The 21,356-nt window shown below is 47.4% G+C and overlaps 2 protein-coding genes and 1 long non-coding RNA gene across 18 annotated transcripts in view; 2 read left to right on the top strand and 1 right to left on the bottom strand.

The window, feature by feature from the left end:
* The window catches only part of LOC136166886 (uncharacterized), a 54,933-nt gene extending 39,782 nt beyond the window's left edge, over nucleotides 1-15,151 (top strand). For 5 of the 11 annotated variants that reach the window (XR_010663005.1, XR_010663001.1, XR_010662999.1 and 2 more), the window contains 2 exons: nucleotides 5,080-5,198; nucleotides 13,397-15,094. This is a non-coding gene — a long non-coding RNA (uncharacterized lncRNA). Of the gene's footprint in view, nucleotides 1-5,079; nucleotides 5,199-5,488; nucleotides 5,824-5,998; nucleotides 6,703-13,396 lie in introns of those variants that run through there. The other 6 variants (XR_010663007.1, XR_010663006.1, XR_010663008.1 and 3 more) reach the window with 5 other exon arrangements.
* KIF9 (kinesin family member 9) overlaps nucleotides 1-19,827 on the bottom strand; it is a 38,505-nt gene extending 18,678 nt beyond the window's left edge. For 3 of the 5 annotated variants that reach the window (XM_065933838.1, XM_065933842.1, XM_065933839.1), the window contains exons 1-10: nucleotides 19,689-19,827; nucleotides 16,761-16,858; nucleotides 15,104-15,269; nucleotides 13,217-13,323; nucleotides 10,564-10,788; nucleotides 6,976-7,059; nucleotides 6,771-6,863; nucleotides 5,880-6,027; nucleotides 4,702-4,766; nucleotides 2,681-2,758 (exon numbers count right to left, since the gene is read on the bottom strand). In XM_065933838.1, coding sequence (XP_065789910.1) covers nucleotides 2,681-2,758; nucleotides 4,702-4,766; nucleotides 5,880-6,027; nucleotides 6,771-6,863; nucleotides 6,976-7,059; nucleotides 10,564-10,788; nucleotides 13,217-13,323; nucleotides 15,104-15,269; nucleotides 16,761-16,858; nucleotides 19,689-19,785 — 1,161 coding nt within the window. In that variant the 5' untranslated portion in view covers nucleotides 19,786-19,827. Of the gene's footprint in view, nucleotides 1-2,680; nucleotides 2,759-4,701; nucleotides 4,767-5,879; nucleotides 6,028-6,770; nucleotides 6,864-6,975; nucleotides 7,060-10,563; nucleotides 10,789-13,216; nucleotides 13,324-15,103; nucleotides 15,270-16,760; nucleotides 16,859-18,434; nucleotides 18,677-19,688 lie in introns of all 5 variants that reach the window. The other 2 variants (XM_065933840.1, XM_065933841.1) reach the window with 2 other exon arrangements.
* Nucleotides 19,828-20,042: 215 nt separating this feature from the next.
* Nucleotides 20,043-21,356, top strand: part of KLHL18 (kelch like family member 18) — a 47,193-nt gene continuing 45,879 nt past the window's right edge. For both annotated transcript variants that reach the window (XM_065933844.1, XM_065933843.1), the window contains exon 1: nucleotides 20,043-20,284. In XM_065933844.1, the coding sequence (XP_065789916.1) occupies nucleotides 20,156-20,284 (129 nt within the window). In that variant the 5' untranslated portion in view covers nucleotides 20,043-20,155. The remainder of the gene's footprint in view (nucleotides 20,285-21,356) is intronic.

Below are 21,356 nucleotides of genomic sequence, written 5' to 3'. Positions count from 1 at the left end.
AGTGGCCTCTACCTGTCCTCTTCTACTGACTGACTGGAAAGAAACTGCCTAGAAACAGAACTGGAACAGCTGACCCCACAGAATAGGGTCTGGCAGCACCTCCTGGTGGACCAACTCCCTTGTAAGACACAGTAGCATTTTCTGGATGGAAAAAAAAAAAACACCTTGGAGACAACACAGACCCCACGTAAGTTCCTTGATGGTTAGGTGTTTCCATTATAAATCTAATGAGGATAATTCAGAGAGTTCTGCTTAAGTTCACGGCAGGCTGGGAACAGCTCTCAGCCAAAGCAGTTACCCTATTTTGACCTCACTGCAGCATGTAAGTGCATTTCTTCTTGGCAGACTAGGATACCCCAAGGGTTTCTGCTGTCTGTTTATACCCATGACTCACAACCCTTCCACCACCTCATGCAATCACAGTCATAGTGGGAAGGTCACTGGAGGTCTTCAGTCCAACTTCCTAGTTCACAGATGAATACCCTGAGGCTCAGACTCTGAGCAACTCACCGCAGACAGCTGGTAGCAGAGGTGGACCAGGAACTCAGTCTCCCACCTTTCAGCCAACACCGCCAGCCAAGGAAATCCTACAGAAGCTATTCCACCCCCTTGAAAACAGGCAACAGTACTGAAAATGCTGCTGGAAACAACCTGGGAATACTGACCACAGTCTAGGAAAGGAGGCGCGAAAATACCTTTCCAGATCTTTCTCAAGAACTCGTGCATAGAAAGGAAAAGGCTTATCATAAAGATTATAAAGACATTCGCATTTGGCGACATGGCAACTTGGCTGTCCAGAACCAACAGTGCAGATTTCAGAACAGGAATTAAATTAAAATGAAAGTCCTTGCTATCAGGTGCAATGCCCACCCAGTTAGATTCAGAAGTGGTAATGTGGCAGTCCTAAACTAAGTGAATACCAAATAAGAAAATAAGAAAAATAAATAAGAGAAGTTCCAAGCTACAGAAAAGCATAGAAAATAATGCCATGAAACTTTGGGAAGACCACCCTAAAATCTGACTTTTTAACAGCATGCTAAATGCTGGCTGCAGATACTTTTTGTTTTTAAAAGCAATGAAACATTTAAGATAAATGTGAAGCCCCCGGACCCCACTCTGAGTCCATTCCCCACCCTGACATCCAGAGGGAACCCCCAGCTCAGTTTGGTCTTTTCACTCCCACACGTTTTTTTTGACTATACGCACACGTATGCACTAAGAATAATCAGCATTGCCTTTTATGTTCTTTATACTTGGTATGAATGATAGATGCCACCATTTCAATCCCCAAGTTGTTTTCTCACTAGAGATTATCCATGCTCAAACCTCAAGCTCTGGCTTCCTCCCTCCACAACCTACTTAGCTACTCCTGTTAAAGGCTATTAATTGTGTTCCTAACTTTTCACCATTGCAATAAGCGATGCAGCACCGTTTTCTGTAAGTCTCTATGTGCATACACGAGAATGCCACTAGACTGTACACCTAGAAGTGACACTGCTGGTCTGCAGAACTGAGTGGACTGCTAACTAACATTTCCTAAACATTTACGCCATGACAGCACTGTGCTAAATGATTTCTACTCATTACCTTACTCTTCACAACATCTCTTTGAGGGTGGACTCAGTTATTCTTCGCTTAGAAAGAACAAATATCTTACTGAGGCTAGACAGCCGCGAGAACAGGCTACTGAACCAGGATAGCCCAGTGCACGTGCCAGGGCTCTTAACTACAGAACAAGTCATTCTCCGAGTGAGGTCCCGCAACAGCAGCACTGGGAACACCTCGGAGAAATCCGAACCCTCAGCCCCACTCCAGACCGAGGGAGTCAGGAACTCTGGGAATGGGTCCAGTGACCTGTGGTTCAATGAGCCCTTGGGGTAATTCTCTAAGCTCTACTTCTTCCTCAACCTCCAAACCACGGTTTAGATACACAGAGCCCTGGGACTGTTATTTTCCTTCAGGATTTAGAGTCTGGAAAGTTCAGCTGATGTGTCATGGGTTTAGGGCACACATGTGCTCCTCTCCAATAACTATGATTGCATAAGCGTCTTAAAGGAAAAGCAAATTATTGGTAAATGTATTTTTACTTCAGTAGATGTTGCCAAAATGCTCTCCAAAGTGGTTGGCAATTACCCTTTGACCAGAAATAAATAAGATCTGCTGTTTTGCACATACTCACCATGGTTTGCATTGTCAGAAAATGTCTAATTTTTGCTAGTCTGAAGGTGGAATTCCACTAAGGTTTTAAATTGCATTTCCCTGGTTAGTCTTGATGCTGAGCATTCCTCCTGATTGATCAGCTGTATGCCGAGAGGGATCGCTCAGGCTGGGAAGAAAGCGGTTCAGTAGTGACCTAGCCAGATGAGTCTGAGAGACAGCCCACACGGATTAAGCTCAGAAGCAGCTCAAAGGACTCCCATGCAGAAGCCCAGGGTACTCAGAAGCCTTGAGGCCCCAGCAATTGGGTGGGGGCCTGATCTAGCCCTTTCACCTTGGTGGCAGCTCCCAAGGGGGTCTCTAGGGACTCTGAACACTGACCTACCCCAGAACAGAAAGCAACTGACTCAGGATAGCATGGGTATCTTTGGTGAAGGCAGGAAAGGAAGCCAGGCTCATGGGATCCGGGCAGCAAACCCACACATCTTCCCCAGAGGGAGACACCTGCCTACACCCTTAATACCTCAGCGTCATACTTTTCATTGATGGCAGGCTCGGTGGTGACCAGCTTCATCCTGCTGGCAAACCGTAGTGAAGACAACTGAAAAACAGACCAGACAAACCTCTATGTTCTTGGCAAATTACTTGTGACTAGAGACATTTGCTAAACAATGTCTAAAGGAGTCCACTAGAAAACAAATCTCCCCAAAGAGAGGAGTGCTCCATGGGCCCATGGAGTGACATCCGGGGGGTTTTGTCTGCGTCCCTCCAGGGGCACAGCCAGCCACGGGTGATTATGGCCGGAGGCCCGTGGGTAGGTGCTTGGGAGACAGCCCCGGAGCACTGATGTTCCATGAGGAGTTGGGGGCTGCTCCCTGGTGTGAGGAGCAGCCAGAGGCACATGAGGCAGGCCCTGACATCCCATCCTCAGACTACCCTGGGCTAACTCAGAGCCTGAAGCAGGGAGGCAGACTCAGAGGAGGGATGGGTCACCCAGAAGTAGCCTGAGGAAGGCCTGAAAGGGCTCTTCCACTGGACAGTCTTGTCTAGTGGTGAAGAGCTCTGCACAGACCAACCGACTACATCCTCAGAAGGGTCTTGTAACCTCTCTGTAAAGTCGGGGAGACCTGGCTTACAGGGTCACTGGGAGACTGAGTGCTCAGGTGCGTAATGTGCTCTGGACAGAGCTGGCCCCCAGTCAGCCCCCAAAGAGGCCCCTGTCATCAGAGTTACTTCTGTGTGGGGTGAAGCCAGACTCCTGCTCCAAGTGCAGCAGCACGTGTGGCCACGACTGCCTTGTACACACAGGCAGGGTCACTGCATACAGCAACATGAATCATGACAGGCACTGTTTTAAAGTTAGAACATTTGGAGAAGAGAATCATGACCTTCCACACTGCCAATCTGCCTTTGTCCCAACCCCTGGTAACCCTTCCTAGCAGCTCCTTGGGGCTCCTGTGGACTGAGTCCTGGGCAGAGATCCCAGGTGGTATGGGTACAAGCCTCTGGGGACAGCAGGTGCCAGAAGAGCTGCTCCCTGTGTGACCATCTCAGAGGTGGGCATAAGGGGAGAGAGGGTCTTCCACAGTCTAGGACAGATTTCTCAACCAGGCAGCCAGGAGGCCCAATAGTCACATGACTCCTCTTGGGGTTCACTCACGCTTTATGATACTCTGAAACCAGTAGGTCCTGAAGCCTTCCTCTGGGGATGCTGCCTGCACGTCAGCTGGAGCTCCCCTCCCTGGCCTCCCACATCCCAGGGCACTGAGTGTGCAACAGGAGAACTCCCCCTGGAAGCTGGGACAGTCGCTACTGCACAAAGCTGGGAGGCTCTGCAGGAGCATCTCTCCCTGCAGTGCCTGACCTCTTTCACTGAGTGGATTCTGCATACGACTGAAGCTTGCCCTGAGCCATCCACATTTGAGCAAAATGTCTAGGGAGAGATTTCCAGTCCTATCTCATTTATGATGAGCTGGGAGGAGAGGCAGGGAGCCCCAGCTATGTGGACTCTGCTGTGTCACTGGCTCAGCTCTTATTCCTGCCTCTGGTTCTCATAAGCCTCTCACCTCCTCAGATCACCTGTTTCCTGCTGCTGGGTTCATCTCCCTGAGTCACGAGTCTGGCCACAACCCTGTTTCACTAAAGCCCTGTGACAACCCCTGCCACCTTCAGGAGAGCAGCCAAGGCCCCAGCATGGCCACCAGGGCCCCTCCAGCCACTCACCTTCTCCTTCCTCTTCCCTGGGCCTCCCGCTGTGTGGGTCAGAACAGAGTGCTCGACCCCCCAGCTGACGCGCTGCCTCCCGCCCTCACAGGGGCTCCCACACTTGGCTCGCCCGCTGCCTGGCCTCTCCCTCGGCACAGCTCCTGCCCCTCGGGACTTGGTATCTTGATCGCGGCTGGAGCCCCTTTGGTAATTCTGGCTCAGACTCATCCCCTGGATCCGTCCACTCTTGACCACGTCTGCAGCTACCGAGTCAGTTTACCCAGTCCGGCACGCCTGAGGATGGATGCTAACCCGGCTGCACTGACTGTCCTTACATACCGTCTCTTCTAACTGAGCAGCTTCTCCATAGATGTTTGTCACAAGGACCATGTTGCAATTTCCCCCTGCAGAAAGCAAGACACAGAAGGTCCGTGAACCATGTGGATTTTCTGCCAAAACATTCCTTTGAGGCTGGTGGCAGTGGTCTGTTATTATCTGAGCGCTTGGGTTCCCTCAAAATTCATATATTGAAGTCCTAGTGCCCAAGGTGATGGCATTTGGAGGTGGGGCCTGTAGGAAGTGATTAAGTTTAGATGAGGTCATGAGGGTGGAGCCCCATGATAGGATCAGTGCCCTTAAAAGGAGAGAGAGAGAGAGCAGCGCTCTGTCTCTTTGTGATCTTTCTCTTTTCTTTGTCTCTCTCTTGGTCATGTGAAGACACAAGGAGAAAGCGGCCATCTACAGGTCAGGAAGACAGTTTTCACCAGGAACCATTTCTGCTGGACCTTGATCTGGGACTTCCAGCCTCGAGGGTGAGAAACAGATGTCTGCATAGTGTGAGTGCCCCAGTCCATAGTTCTTTGAGATAGCATATGCTTGTCCATAGTCCCAGTGCATAGTATTTTGTTCTAGCAGCCTGACCCGGCTGAGGGCCAGAGATGACACACGAAAGCAGGCACAAACCTGGGAGGCAAGGGGAAGGAGAGAAGAGGGAGAGGCCGCCAAATGTACCTAAAGAGGAGCTGGGGAGAAAGCAGAGGCGAGATGGCTGGGGCAGGGCAGAGGCCTGGGGCCAGGGCTTTGCTTATGGGGAACACACAGTTAATAATCACACACCTACCTTCAGGCCCAACGCGAAAGCCTGGGAACACAGGATGACAAGACACAGCCCCTGCTCCTCAATCAGGGAGGCTGAAGGAAAGGGAAGACCTCACAGGAGAGGCCCTCCACCTGGGGCTTCAAGGCGATGAAGGATTCTGCCAGCTGGTTCAGGGATGGGGGGACACGAGAGGGTGCCCCCAGTAGAGGCCAAAGTTTAGGCAAAGCCTCTGAGGAGGGGGCAGAATGGCACGGGGGACAGGAGAGGGCACTGGGCTTGACTGTGCCTTTCCAAGTGTGTCTGAGGTCACTGTGAAAAGGCTGCAGGTAAGTCCATGCTGCCGGGAGGGAGCAATTCCATTACCAGCAGCAGACAGGCCAGTCCTGTCCCTCCTCCCTGCACCGCAGCCACCCCTCACCTAACGAGTCCTTGAGGGCGTGGGTGAGCTTGCACTGCCGGAAGGGGATGTGGTCTCGCTTCTGGTCCCCGAGGGCAATGATGGCCTGCTCCAGGAATGACAGCGATTTGTTGATGTAGGTGGCTTCCTTCAGGACTCGGCCCTCAGACTACAAACCAAAGGTCAGTTCTGCTTCAGGCCAAGTGGAGAGGCTGCCCCACAAACACGCTGCAGGTCTGCGGCCAGGCCAGAGCCTCCTGCCCAGAAGCAGGGTCTTCTCTTCCTGTCTTGTGCTCCACGTTGGGCTAATAGGAACACTCCCAGGAACGCTGATGCAGATATTCATGAGTGAATGCTCATATGAATGTGAATACTTGTGTGAATATTCATATGAATACTCCCTTAAGAGTCACACTGTTATGAACATACAGGGGAATATTTGTGCAGATATTTGAGCAAATAATCCTGGGAATATACAAACATTCATTGAACACACAAATACAAACATTCATCTGAATGCTCTTCTGAATGCTCTTGTGAATACGTATGCTAATACTCATATGAATATGTATGTGAGATGAAAAATTCATGCAAATATTCAGCATATGAACACTCATGCACAGAGAAATGCTAATAAGAGCATGGAGCACTGACTGAGCACTGCCTGCCAGGCACTTTGCTAAGAATTTAGGAGCCATCATCTCACTTAGCGTTTACAACAGTCCTGCCAGGTAGGAACTGCCTCTCTGATGCAGCTGTTTCACCCCTGCTAGTTCTGTCCCCACAGCTGAACTGCGCCTAGCTAGGAACGGTGCTCACGAATGCCCAACGAGGGACAGTCCACGCCCACAGACACTAAGCTGGAGACAGGGCCATGGCTTGTTGAGGAGGAACTTCCTGCTCCCCACTTACCCTAGACTTCCCCAGCCTCTCCGAGCCTGCTAGATCCACCAGGTTAATTTTGGAAGTGATGTACTTTTCATCTGATAAGGTCCGTGAACGGGCCTGTGAAACACCCAAAACAGAAGTTAGGTTGTCACAGTGAGAAGCTTCTTACGGAACAGGCTCCATGGGAATCGACCTCCCTTCCCAAGCTACTCAAAGAGCTTGTACTTACCTCCACATAGATGGTGAAAATGCAGTGTGACCTGGATGAGTTCTTGTTCATTGTGTGGGAGGCTATAATCCTGTTGGTCTCTCCCTGAAGAAGAGAGAAAACATGTAGACATTTTGACATATTGAAATAACAAGGCATTTGAATAATTTTTCAACTATACGGAAATCATCTTTACATCACAGCCCTCAGGCAGGCCTTCCAGGGAAATCTGATTTATAAACTAGTAGAACAGAAGACAAATTGGAGTCCAGACCTATACTTTCACTCACTGCTAGTGACATGTGAATTTGTATAATAGCATTCTGAAAAGCAAAGTGGCAACAAAAATTATGAGCCTAAAAAATGTTCATGGATATAACCTACATATCCAACAATTCAGGAATGACCTATCTGGAGAACAATGTTATGTGACCAGAAGAATACTGGCAAATAGCTTTTAATAACAATAATGCAGAATCCAAAAATTGGAACAAACTGTCTTCAACAGCACGATGAAAGGACTATCCACCACAGCCAAATGGAGTTTACCCTGGATGCAAGGATGGTCTGACATACACAAATCCATCAGTGTGATACACCTCATTAACAAAATGAAGAACAAAATCATACAATGGTACAGTCTGAGGCGTGCAGAAGCATTCGTAGAAGAAAGAATAAACAGATGGTGCTACCAGGATGTTAATAATGGTCACTTCCAGGTTGGAGTTTATAGGTGGATCTTTTCTATATACAGGTTATGCTTCCATATTTTTAAAGTGAACATGAACTACATTTAAGCATTAGGAAAAAATCAGTAATTGTATCTTTAAAGAGACAGCCCTAGCCTCTAATTCACAGGACTGGCACTATGACCAGAATATACTTAAAAGGAGACATGGTAGAAATGGCTGTACTTAGAGAAAAAGATTCATACGGAGGGACTCCTGTCTCCTTAAAGGACCCTGAGAAGTGCTATGAAGGAACCCCACATCAGTGGTACTGCCTTCCCCTGCAGAGAGTGGAGCACCTGAAGAGGAGGGGAGGCCCTGCGCTGGGGAGGACGCCCGGCTGGCTCCCAGGCTACATCTCCAAGGTCTCACTGTCACATTCAACTAACCTAAAATTAAGAACATTTATTCAACAAATTGACATATCAAGAAAAAAAGACAAGTCACTGGAGATAGAAAACAGTTGTAATACATACAACTGAGAAAATAACTAGTTTTCAGAATTTATAATTTATACAAATGAGGAAATAAAAAGACATCTGTAAAGATAATAATCAAAAGACATGAACAGGGAAATCCAAATCAATAAACACATAATGAGGTCCCTAATCTCATTGGTAATCAGGGAAATAAAACCCAATGAGTGGGGCCATAATGGGAAACACTACAGACCAGCCAGACTGGTCAAAATTTTAGGATCAGAATAATGGGAATTCTGACAACCTGTTGAGGGGGTATGCCATTATTGGTATCGTTTAAGAAAGCTTAAGACACATACTCTCTGTGACCTAGCAATTACAGTTCTTGGCTTTACCTAGAGAAATTCATGCTTATGTGCATCAGATATACATACAAGAACGTTCCTAGTTCTAGTTCCTAGTGGCATGTCTGAAATATCCCCAAATTAGTAAAACCCAACTGTCCATCTGAGGTAGAATGGATAAGTAAACTGTAGTATACTCACACAATATAATAAGATAAAAGTGAAAAACATATAATACCAGATGAATTGCACATAAACAGTAGGTAAAAGAAATAAGACGGTTCATCCTATATGATTCCTTTTATATAAATTTCCAAAAAGGTTAACTTATACTATTTGAGGAGATATAAATGTGTTATGCTACAAGTGGTTAAGCCCTAATGAAGACCAAGGAAATGATTACAAGTCAGGAGAGTGCTTGCTTCCAGTGTTAGTTGCTCATTTGTGTCTGATTCTTTGTGACCCCACGGACTGTAGCCCACCAGGCTTCTCTGTCCTTGGCATTCTCCAGGCAAGAACACTGGAGTGGGTTGCCATTTCCTCCCCCAGGGGATCTTCCCGACCCAGGGATGGAAGCCGCGTCTCCTGCATTAGCAGGCAGAGTCTTTGTCACCGAGCCACCAGGGAAGCCCAGTTACTTCTACGGGTATAAATGAACACTTATTCACAATAAACTCTTCACAAACTTGGACCTTCTTTAACCTTAAGCCAAGAAACTTCCAGCAAACATCATTCTTCATGGTAGGAACAGCAATAAGATGAGAATGTGTTTTTGCTGCCTCCTGGCAGGCTCTTTTCTCTGTGTACATGCAAGGGATCTGTGTTTAAATCACCTCTGAGGACACCTAAGTGACTTTTTTAAAACTTTTATTTGACATATATCTTAAATACCATAAGATTCACCATTTTAAGTATTATAGTTCAGTGATTTTTTAAATCAGTAAAATTACAGGATTGTGTCACTATTACCACAATTCTAATTTTAAAATGTTGCATCAATCCAAAAAAATTTTCTCAGGCCTATTTGCAGTCACTTCCTGCTCCCCTCCTTCAGGCAGCTACTAATCTGCTTTTTGTCTCTATAGATGTGGCTATCGGGACATTTCAAATGAATGGAGTCATACATTAGGTGACCTTTTTAAATTTCTTTTATTTAGCATTTTTCCGGAGAGGGAGGAGGAATTTCATCCATATTGTAGCATGTACCAATGTTCCATTTCTTTTTTATCACTAGTTTTCTATTGTTTGGATGTACCATATTTTGCTTATCCATTCTCCAGTTGATGAATATTTTGGTTATTTCTGGTCTTTGGCTATTATGAATAATCTTATTATGAATATCTGTGTACAAGTCTTTGTGTGCACATAGATTTTTCATTCCTCTTGGATAGATTTCTAGGAGCAGAATTGCTAGGTCCTATGAAAAAATTAATATTTAACTTTTTAGGAAACTGCCAAAATGGCTATAGCACTTTATAGTTCACCAGCAATGCATAAGAATTTTAATCTACATGATTTTAGAAAGAATAACACGTCACAGGTAATTTTTTTTTATTGATTTGTAAGAGCCTTTATATTTCAAGGACACTGATTTTTATTTTTTTCTATATCACAAATGCCCATGGTTAACTTTTTAAAGGACAGTTTCAACTAAATAAAGAAAAACTTCAAGAGAAAAAAAGACTAGAAGCCAAATTTATTAAGCCAAAATATACACTATTGGGACTTCCCTGGTGGTCCAGTGGTTAGGACTCTGAGCTTCCAATACAGGGGCCCAGGGTTTGATCCCTAGTCAGGGAACTAGATCCCACATGCCATAACTAAAGATCCTATATTCTGCAACTAAGACCTGGTGCAGCCAAATAAATAAATATTTTAAATATATATATACACACACACATTATTATTGCCATATGATGAAAACAGATGAGTGAATTCTTTTTTGCTTCTATATTTTTTCATTATTATCTGAACTTGCTAAACAAGCATATATTAATTTTAATTCTGGTTATCAAAGTAAGTAAGAAACTAAGAAGGAGGGAGGAAAAGGGGAACAAAAGGAAAGAAGGGAGAGAGAAACGGTAAGGAAGAAGGCACCTGTGGTCCTGATCATCTCACCTCAAAGAGAAGGCTGAATGCATCCTCCTCCTGACTTGTGAGGTGGACCGACAAGCCCTTGATGAAGACCCCTTGAGGATTCTCCACGATGGTCATGGGTGTGACCGAGGGTCCAACGTAAGGCAGCGTGGATAGGAGATCAAACAGGCTCTCATTATAGATTTCCAGGTAGGAAACGCGCACAGTAATGGCATGTGTGGGACGTTCTTCAATCATCTTAAAAACCTAGATGGGAGATTGGACAGTAGTCACCAAGACCAGAACTCCAATGACCAGCCAGGATTAGGGGTGTTCTTACCTCAGGAGAGAATCCTCACCCTGGAAGAATTTATGGTCTAGTTACTGTGATGGTCATCATCAACAACTAGTAGTTCATCGGGTGATATTCACTATAATCTTGTAGTTTTTTGAGGCCTGACTTACAGATTGGCTAATAATTATACAGTCTCAAGAAGTAGAGGCATGATGAACGGAAAAGACTGTGAAGTGAAAATACCATTTTGTGGAGTTTTACCACATAGACGCTTCTTTCACATCCATTATTTAATTCTATCCTCTTAACTCCACTGCAACTGAAACAGGGCAGGGGCCGTACCCATCTGTGGTTGCTCAGCTAATAAGGGGAAAAGCCAAGCCAGAACTCAGCCTTCTCAACTCCTACTACCCTCCCCAGTGCTTATCAGCAGGTGACTTGGGCTGGTCTTTTCCCCGTCTCTGGACCTTGACTTTCTTATTTGTTAAATGGGGAGCTGGGCTGGATGATCCCTGAATACCCCCTTATCCTAACAGGCTAGATTTGTGCTGTGCCACATGCTAGACGATAGCCACAGGGGGCTGCCCAGCACTTGAAACGTGGCTCACGCAAGTGAGGAACTGAATTTTATTTAATCTTAACTAAATAATTCAAACTAATACTAAATTCAATTACTGATAAACTTTTAAGTATGTTTGGAACAACTTGCGTTTATAAGTCCACCCTTTCAACTGTCAATTTCATGAAATTAAATACAGAGAAACTATTTCTGATGAATATTTAGGGTCTAAATTGAAATGGGGACTTCCCTGGTGGTCCAGTGCTCAAGACTCCATGCTTCCAATGCAGGGAGTGTGGGTTCGATCTTGGTTAGGGAACTGTGATCCCACATGCTGTGCAGTGCAGCCAAAAAAAAGGATGAAACAAGCTGTAAGTATAAAATACGCTGTTGCTGCTTAGTTGCTAAGTTATGTCCGACTCCGACTCTTTGTGACCCTGTGGACTAGAGCCTGCCAGGCTCCTCTGTCCATGGAATTTTCCAGGCAAGAATATTGGAGTCAGGTGCCATATTTTTTCTCCAGGGGATCTTCTCAACCCAGGGATTGAACCTGGATCTCCTGCATTTGCAGGCACATTCTTTACCATTGAGCCACCTGGGAAGCCCATGTAAAATACATTTCAAAGACTTAGTGTAAGGAAGAAGAATGTAAAATATCTCAGTAATTTTCACATTGATTACATATGGAAATGATATTTTGGCTATATTGAGTTAAATAAAATGTATTATCATATATTATATATCATTTAAGTGAAAGTTGCTCAGTCATGTCTGACTCTGCGACCCCATGGACTATATAGTCCATTCAGTTCTCTAGGCCAGAATACTGGAGTGGGTAGCCTTTCCCTTCTCCAGGGGATCTTGCCAACCCAGGGATCGAATCCAGGTCTCCCGCATTGCAGGTGGATTCTTTACCAGCTAAGCCACAATTCATTTCACTTGTTTTACTTTTTAAAATGTGGCTACTGGAAAACCTAAAACTGTATATGTGAGTTACATTATATTTCTGTTGGGCAGCACCGATCTAGATTATCAAGGTCTAAGATACTGAGGCGTTGACAGTGGGATGTTAAGGATATTGCTTCAAAAAATTATGCACAAGAGGGGCAACTTCACTTCCTATTGGACAGGGCTATAAAACCTCAAGTTGTTTTTTAGGGAACAGTCCTCTGCCTCCCACATCCAAAACGAGGGTCCTCACAGAACACAGGCTAGCAGACTCCAAAGGAAGGCCCTTCTGTCCTGTCTTCAGTCACACTTCCCAGACTCCCAGGGCTGACTCGGTCCTGAAAGCTCATGTCGTGCCCTGCTCCTTCCCTTTGCTCTTTCTGGGGTGATGTTGGTGGAAGAAGCCAGAGCAGGCCAGTAAGGAAGCTCTGCAGTGGTCCCTCCCCCTCATTAAAACCAGGAAGGAACAGAACTAGGTCCTCCGTATCCTCTGTTACAGGACCACAGACCAACAGAGGAGCAAGAAGCCAGTCTGCAATCCGACTCACTCTTTACCAAATGGGAAACAAGCTGAGCATGGGAGTCGGTCAGAATCTGGAACCCAAACTCTCAGGTTACACACACACACACACACACACTCCACCAGAGTATGGAACCCAAATTCTTAGGTTACACACACACACACACACACACACACACACACACACACACACACACACACACACACACACACACACACACACACACACACACACACACACACACGCCACCATGCATAACCTGTCTCCCCTACAGGCTGCAGCTCCTTGGCGGCCTGGATCCCACTGGCTCCAGGAGCTGGCCTGGGATGGACAGCTTCTGTGTGCCGTCCCACCCATGGGCCCACGCTCTACCTGCTGTAGGGCACGAGGGAGGATCCCCCGGTGCTTGTAATTCTCAGTTGCCCCCGTCATGGTATACGTCTTGCCAGCTCCTGTCTGCCCGTAACACATGATGGTGCCTGCAAACATTTCAAAACACATTTTGGTGACATCCAGGAAAATAGATCTAAGGACAGCTTTTCCCTCCCCCAGCATGCCCAGCGCCAGCCAGAACCCTGGTGTGAAGGTGGCCATCAGGAGCAGCTAAGGACATCGGGAATTCCTGCCATGTGGGGTGAGTGGCTGAGCAGGGAAACAGGATGTTACGGGTCAGAACACAGGCAGCTGCTCTGAATCTGTGGTCCACTGAGGGCGCTACTGCTTTCCCTTCCAAGAGGGGATCTGATCCTAGGGCTTCTGAGGAGAGCAGGGAATTCCAGGCTACAGAGGACCTGGGAATTTTCCTAGCAAGATGAGGGTGATGAGAGCATTGAAGTCAGCCCTTCTTCAGCAAGACCATGGAGAGCCAGGCTCTCAGGGCTAGGTCTCCCCATGAGGCTGCCCAGACAGAAAGAAAGAAGAGCTTTCAAAATCCCCAGGAAGAGATGGGAGTGGAAAGGGCATTTTCTGTTACTGGTGAGAATTCTTTGTAGACAGCACATTCCCACAAGACTAAAGCTGGTCCCAGGCCACTTTCAGAAACCAAATACCATGACTAGGTCCTGATCTGTCCCAGTGCCCTCTCTGGGAAGACGTTCACTTGCACTTCACTTGTGCTTTAGGTCTACCATCACCACCAGGCTGTGGGACATAAACCAGTCACCTTGGGCTCCAGTTCCCATTTGCTCTTCCTCCTGACTTGGGCAGCCTGAACCAGACCCAACCCAAAGGCTGCTTCTGTAGGTATTCACACAGCAGAAATGCCCAGGCAACACTGCATGGTGGAAATCAGTGTCCACCTTTTCACATGGGTGCTCTAGTTCCTGGGATTGGTAGGTTTTACACAAGGGGCCTGAATTCAGCATCTGCACTGGAGTCAGAAACAGTATCTTTAATCCTGCAGGAATGTGCAGGAAGGAATCAGTTTAACTGGGACTCAGAGCCCATTTGTGGCTCCACAGCACCCAGGGCCCATGACTCTTAGCCTCCCTGGGCCTTAGCTCCTCTGTCTCTACTTCCTCAGGGCCACATCCCCTCAGGACGAATGAGGACCACACCTATATGTCACACACAGGCTAGTGTTCGGGCATCTACACTCAACTGACTTTTAAACAGAAGACCTAAAATTTGCAAACGGGGAACATGCTAGTCAGGAGCCACCAGACAGGCAGTCTACAGACTGTGATGTATTTTTTCTAAGGATTTCAAAATCTTAAGATTTTAAAACAATCTTAGACTGAACAAGTTTGTACAAATTTCCCTATAAATTTTTACTTGCTAAATGGCTTTTTTGTAAAGCTTTTACCTTAAGAATATTAAACTCTACTCAAGTTTTTAGTGATATATGTAAATAACCTAATACTGGAATGGAACAGATTGATTGTGCTGGTAGGATAAATGGATAGCTCCTAGCAGGTAGCCAAGAGAAAAATGTTTGACTCCATCAAATTTATCATAAAGACATTGTTTGAAAACTAATATTCGAGAAATTTGAAACAGGATAATAGTTGAATCCCCATGACTTATAGAGAGACAGGGTCATTAAATCGTCCTACGAAGGTAGGAACCCAGGACCATGGGTCAAGCCACGACCACCATGTCACCAAAACTTTCCATCATAAGAACATGGAGACAAATAAACAAAAGTTAGTAACAGAAATTGTAGTTTATTTTATTCACCATAGAATCCTTGTACCTCTTCCTGGGTGGGGGTGTTCCCCAGGTTCTTACGTTAAAACAACAGTTGATTAACTAAATTACCGTTAAAGCCATTGAGGGCCTGAGAAACCACATCCTTCGCGACTATCTCGTAAACCAAGTCCTGGGAGGCATCATGGAGAACTCTGTCCAGTTTGAATGACCAGTCTGTCTGCTGGTTATTGACAGCTCCCCTCCGAGTATCTTTTTTTAAGTGAATATCAATGGTCTAGGAAGAAACAAAGACTTGTTAAGAAACTGGTATAAAAAAGTCAGCGGCAGCCAAGGCTTGACCTGGAGAAAACAGGAGGTGAACTTGAGGAAGAACAGGGACTTGCATGCATCCTGGATGACCTTCAGGATAGGGGGAAGGGAGCCACCTTGGGGAGGCCATACACCCTCAGGGTAGAAGGAGCAGGAGACGGGGGCACACGCTGGTTTCAGCGCATCTCACCCTAGTGGACAGGGTGCCGTTTGTCTTGGTTCCCTCATCTGTGATATGGGGTGAAGCACATTTATCACATTCTCATTAAACAAGTTTTAGGTAAGTCCAATAATCACAGGAATGCCTTGAAACAGGCCAGAGAGAACAGTGGGCTTGGGAATGGAGGCCTGGGCGAGAGCCCTAGCTCCTTGGTGACTGAAGGCGAGGCCTCCCTCAGCGTTGTGGTGAGCACCCACTCCCTCACATGCCATGGGCCATGGTGAGCAATGAAGAAATGATAGCCACAGGAAAGGCGCTGGACTCTTCCGACATAGTAATTCACTGGCACTAAATCAAGCATGCCTACCGACTTGTAATCAGCACGTTTTCAGATGCAAAGATTTCTAAAAATTTTATTTTTAGATTTTTAGACCCCTCTATGGCAAGACTCTGTGGCAGCAGCTGGTTTAGAAATATATTGGGTTAGGTTAATGGTAGATTCCAATCTTTGAAATGAGGACTTCTGATGTTAATGGACTCTCACTGGACTCTTACACTGGCTGTCTTAATCCAGAAGCCAAGAGATGCAGAAAAAATAAGATCAACAGAGCAGGGCTTGGTCCATTCATACATTAAATGTTCTGTGCTTCAGGGTCAGTGAATCCAAGTCCAGTAGGGTACACTTCACAGGGCTGCGCCTGAGTTTCTTTCTGACTGCTAGGACTTTAGAAGCTTGAAAAGTTGACCTTTGAATTGCTCCCTTGAACAATGTCTCCATGCTGCCCATAGTAGATCCACAAATGTTTGCTGAATAAAAGCATTCCATAACGCTCAAGGTATGCTAAATCTGTCTCAGGCTTCAGAATGGTCCTCAGACACTGGTGAGGACATGGGGGAAAATAGATCTTTCCAGTTCTCGCCATAAGAGTTTCTCCCACTCTTTAGTAAGTTTAACAATAATCAACTGAAGACATTCCTACTGTACTCCATGGGAGATGGTACAGTGGGAGATCTGATCACCAGAAAGTTTTATGAGTGTGGACAAATGTCACCTTCCAGTGTCAGACACAAGGATAAAGGTAAACTACTAACCAAAAAGGCAATAAAAATGGGAGTTTCATGAGCTTCCTCATTGACAGCATTGGTGGGGGGAGCACTCTGGACTTGAAGGACTCTAGATTCCATCTGAACTTTTACCAGTTCTGTCCTGGTCCTTACAAGGTTGTCTGAAAACAGTGCAGTGAGAAAGCAGTGAGAGATTCTCAGGCAGGTGAAGGCAAACACAACTGCACTTACTTTGTTGTCATCTCCGTATTTGATCATTTCATGAGCAAAGTCGTCAGTGGGTCTGACACGGACAAATGCGTGAACTTTTTTCCTAGAACCCATTTTAGCTAAAAAGAAGAAAACAGCAACATTTTTAGTAGTCATCCTCAAACAACCATTAGAAGGGAGATGTCAGTGATCAAAGAGATTGGAAAGCATGATGTGTGGTCCATGTTTTCCCCTCTCACTGACAGCCAGCCAGCCTTTTTGCCCCCTAGCATTTCAGTGCTCTGCCCACAGGATCCTGCTCAAGTCTGTGCACTTTCAACTTTATCAGGTGCCTCACCATTCTCCACCGACCCCCTAAGAGACCAAAATACAAAACAAAAAGAATGCTCCCTTCAGTGGCCTAATTTCCCTCCCTGTCACTTACAGCTTTAAGCCTTCATCCTATTTGATGACACTGCATTCAGTGTTTAACATTTTTATTACACATGGTAATTATTCATGATAGTATAAATGAAGGAATACAAACATATGTGTTTCTACCTGAAAAGGATGAGAACACACACAATTAGGTTTTAGGAGAGGCAGAGGAAGTAGGGAACTGATTTTTCTCTCAATGGAGTGGTGGAGAAGAAAGAATATTTGACTGCAGGCTCCATTAAATATACTTCCAGGAAATCTTTTTTCTGATCTATGTTAGTCTAATGGAGATAGAGGAGGAGGTGCTACATCTCAGGTAAGGTATGTTAATGAAAAAAAAATTAGTTCTAATGCATTTCATAGTAAGTATTTACTATGAAATTTACTTCTACCATACAATGAAGAAGGCAAAGTGTAGGTGGACTTTGATAGGTAACATTAATCAAGAGTGGAGAAACAAAGAGAGTTATTAAATAGAATAATCAATGATTTTTACTGCTTTAAGGGGGAACTTAAAATGTAATCAGCTCTTTAGGTGCCTCTTATACACTGATGACAGAAGATGAAGTACTGAGAGAAAATATCAAAAAATTCAAAGGAAAGCTAAAAATCTTCCATTTTTAAAAAATGAATGTGAAAGGTATTCAGGTGAGTAAGGATCATGCCGTGTCCCATTTCAGGTCTAAAAATTTTGTTTGCAAGATTGAGCTCTAGAAATAAAAAGTCCCAAGTAGCTCTAACAGGACTGACGAATCAAGAAAACTGAAGAGATTATCTCATCTCCAGGTTCACCTTGATCTAGGCTATTGGGAAAGTGGAGAGTGGAGGGAGGTGTGCTGACTTAGGCAAGCAGTGTCACTCTCTAAAGTTCCCCATACCGGTCTGAGGGCCCATCCTCCTGCTCAGGGAAGTTAAGATGTTGTCCAGGGTGCCCTCTGAAAAGGAGCATGTTCTGGGGGCAGGTGCCTAAAACTCCCTCCTGGCAGCCCCTACCCACAGACAGCCCAAGAGCACCACAGGCCAGCTCCAAGCATCACCCTCCCCTCAGAGCCTGCCCCCTTTCTGCCCAGGAATTTGCCAACATGCACATGCACATGCAGCCATTCTGTCTGTGATTCCCAATTCTCCCCTTGCTCGCGCCATTGCTCCAGGTATGCCAGGAGCCATATTCTCCTCAGACAAACCTCTGTTAACTGCATGCCTCCTGTGTGTCCACTAGTCAGCAGCCCCTCAAACACCAGACCGTTAGGGACCCCATGCATGTCATCTTGCACTTACTGAAATAATGCTTGTTACTGTTCTTAGACCGCATCATTTGAGACAGTTTCAGCTCCCAAATTAAATGACAAGCTGCTTGAAGGACTGGATGGTGCCTTTTATCTCGTTTGAATCCCCCCTCTAAGTCCAGAACAGTGCCAAGCACAGAGCAGGTGCTAAGAAATGGTGACTGGTGGTGGTGGTCATGGCTGGAAGTCAGAGGGTGGCTGAATCTCCATGTGTGGGTCCATCTTCAGTCACTACTGAGAGAGTCCCAAAGGGCACAAGATGTCACTCCCTTCCCTCACCCCCACCAACCCCTGAGCCCACAGCACTTCCAGGAGGACACCAGGTTTCCAGGCACCATTTGGAAAAAGCCATCTCAGCTCCTCACCACGCTCTCCCTTTTAGTAGGGTCCTTCTCTCTAGGACCTTGTGGGGAATGCCTCTCCGTCATGGACACCACCCTTAGATATTTCTGGTGTAAATAAGTGAACCTCTGAGTAGTCACCAGGAACCCTCTCTGCCTAGAGGCTCACAGTTTCCTCAGTTGTTTTAGGGGTGAGAATAAACAGATCGCCACCCAGCACCCCTAAAAACGAGAAAAGGAGAGGTTCGGGTGGCTTCCTGTCCTCCAGCGCTCCTGTCCAGAACAGACTCTCAAGGAGAACAATCACAGCCACGGAAAAGGCAAGAGCATCTTAGCCCCCAAACTCGGACCCACGCCAAACTGGCCTTTCTCCTTTCTCTAACCCAACGGCCTGGACCTCTGTGTGGAGTCTGAGAGACGATGGGCCTTGGGACCATTTCTGTGTCTCTTTGGAGCGGTTTCTGTATTTATAAAGCAAAGGGTCGGGACTGGTAATCCCGAAGCCCTCTCTAGTTAGAAAGTCAGTTCAGTCGCTTAGTGGTGCCCGACTCTTTGCGAAACCATAGACTGCAGCACGCCAGGCTTCCCTGTCTTCCCTAGTTAGAAAACCGACGAATAAAAAAGGGTCCAGAAAAGCAGAGGTCCCTGAACCTCAGGCGCGACGCAGGACCTTCGTGAAACCAGGGAATATTAGATCCGAAGGCCCTAAGCGGCAAAAAGTCTGAAAGAATGCCCTCGACACCGCACCTTCCTCCGCCCGGTGGAGGAGACCAGCGAGCCAAGCCGGGGAACACCCGCGAGGAGCGGTCTTCAGATTCCAGCAGCTGCCCGTCACCGGACAGACACCCCACCTCCCTTTCCAGCCTCCCTTCTCCCCATCCCGAGCGCGCGTGACCCCTGCTCACCGCTCGGGAGGCAGGAGCCCTCTCCCAGCCGGACCGATGCGTTAGCAGCCACGGAATACCTGCAGCGCTGCTGCCAGGCTGTGTATACGGTCGCCATGGCAACGGACCGCTTTGGCTATTCCGGAAGTAAGAGGTGGTGGCGGAAACGAAGTCTGAGGTCCTCTGCTGCGATACGTATTAGGTCAGGGCCGAAAGAGGAGGACGAGCGATGGGACCGATTAATCCAGAAAGACTGCGGGAGCTGCAGGCACGAAGCCAGGTCGGGGTAGCTGGGGAACGGAGCCGCAAGACCCGGGAAACCGCGGGTCCGGCTTCCGGCGCAGAGCAGTTTGAGACTACGGCGGCCGCGCAGTCCCATTCGACGCCGGCCCAGCGCCCCGGGCCGCCGTCCGCCCGCGCCCTCGCCCCGCCCAGTTTAGTTCCGAGCCGGCGCAGCCAGGCCTGCGCAGTCGCGGCGGCCGGGGAAGATGGTGGAGGACGGCGCGGAGGAGCTGGAAGACCTGGTGCACTTCTCCGTGTCCGAGTTGCCTAGTCGCGGCTACGGCGTCATGGAGGAGATCCGGCGGCAGGGCAAGCTGTGCGACGTGACGCTCAAGGTCCCAGGGGCCGGGCGGCGCGGGGCTGAAAGGCCCGGGGGTCGAACGGGGAGGGAAGAGAGATAGGGGGATCGGGGAAGAGAGGTCTAGCGCGCTGAGGGGTGGGGAAACGAGGTGGGAGGGAGAGCGACCCGCGGGGAAGGGAGGTGCTGAGCGGCAGAGGGGGCTTGGGGCTGAGGAGGCAGACGGATAGGGTCAGCCTGTCAGTCAGACCTTAGAAGGAAACGCCAAGAGGTGCGCCGCTGAGGCCCTCGGAGTGGAGACCGGGGTACCCGCCTCCTTTTTCTGTCACACAGACGAGGAAAAAAAAAACACACAAAAAACGGACTTGCAGCCGCTCTGTGGAAGGGGGCGGCGGCTCTTTCTACCTTCTGATGGGCACCACGGCAAAGCACCTTTTCTTGTCACCACAGACGTGCCCCCTCCGAGTTAGCTGCGGTGTGATAGAGGCGGGGGCTCCTCCTGAGGAGTCATTGATCGCCCTTGACTGTTAGGTTACTGCCTTGTCTCGTAATAAGAGCTTTTCAAATCGGATCTGGAAATCTTTTGAGGTGGGCCACTCCCCTGACCCCACTCTGGAAGGCACGCTACCAGCACCACGGAGGTCCCGGAGAATGGACTGATGGCCTCCCGTGGGGACAGGGCTCTCTTAACCACCTGTTCCTTGGTGGCATTCTGGGCGCAAGACCCAGCCTTCCTCCCGTGCTCTTGTATCCATTCCTGCTGGGGAGGCGTGCTGTCCTGCTCCGCGGCCAAGCTGCTGAGCCAGGTGGAGCCCCTCGGGTGGAGATGCTGCTGGCAATCCTGTTCCCTCTTGGGCTTTGGCTAGAGGGATGTCAGCATCTGCGAAGGACCCTGTTTAAAAAATAAAACTATGCAGAGATCTTTGTGCTCTTGTTTTCCGCCGGATTAAGGAAACTTCCTCTTCCACATATCTGAGTCAGACCTCCTGAGACAGTGAAGTAGAATGGTTAGGAGTGTGGCTATGGAGATAGAAGGATTTGGATTAAAATCCTTGGGCAAGTTACTTAAGCTCTCTTAGCTTCAGCTTTCCAAATGTAAAAATAGGGAT

This window comes from Muntiacus reevesi, chromosome 4 (assembly GCF_963930625.1).
Source record: "Muntiacus reevesi chromosome 4, mMunRee1.1, whole genome shotgun sequence".
Lineage (NCBI taxonomy): Eukaryota > Metazoa > Chordata > Mammalia > Artiodactyla > Cervidae > Muntiacus > Muntiacus reevesi.
The sequence above is the reverse complement of the archived record's forward strand: the minus strand, read 5'-3'. Positions and strand labels throughout refer to the sequence as shown.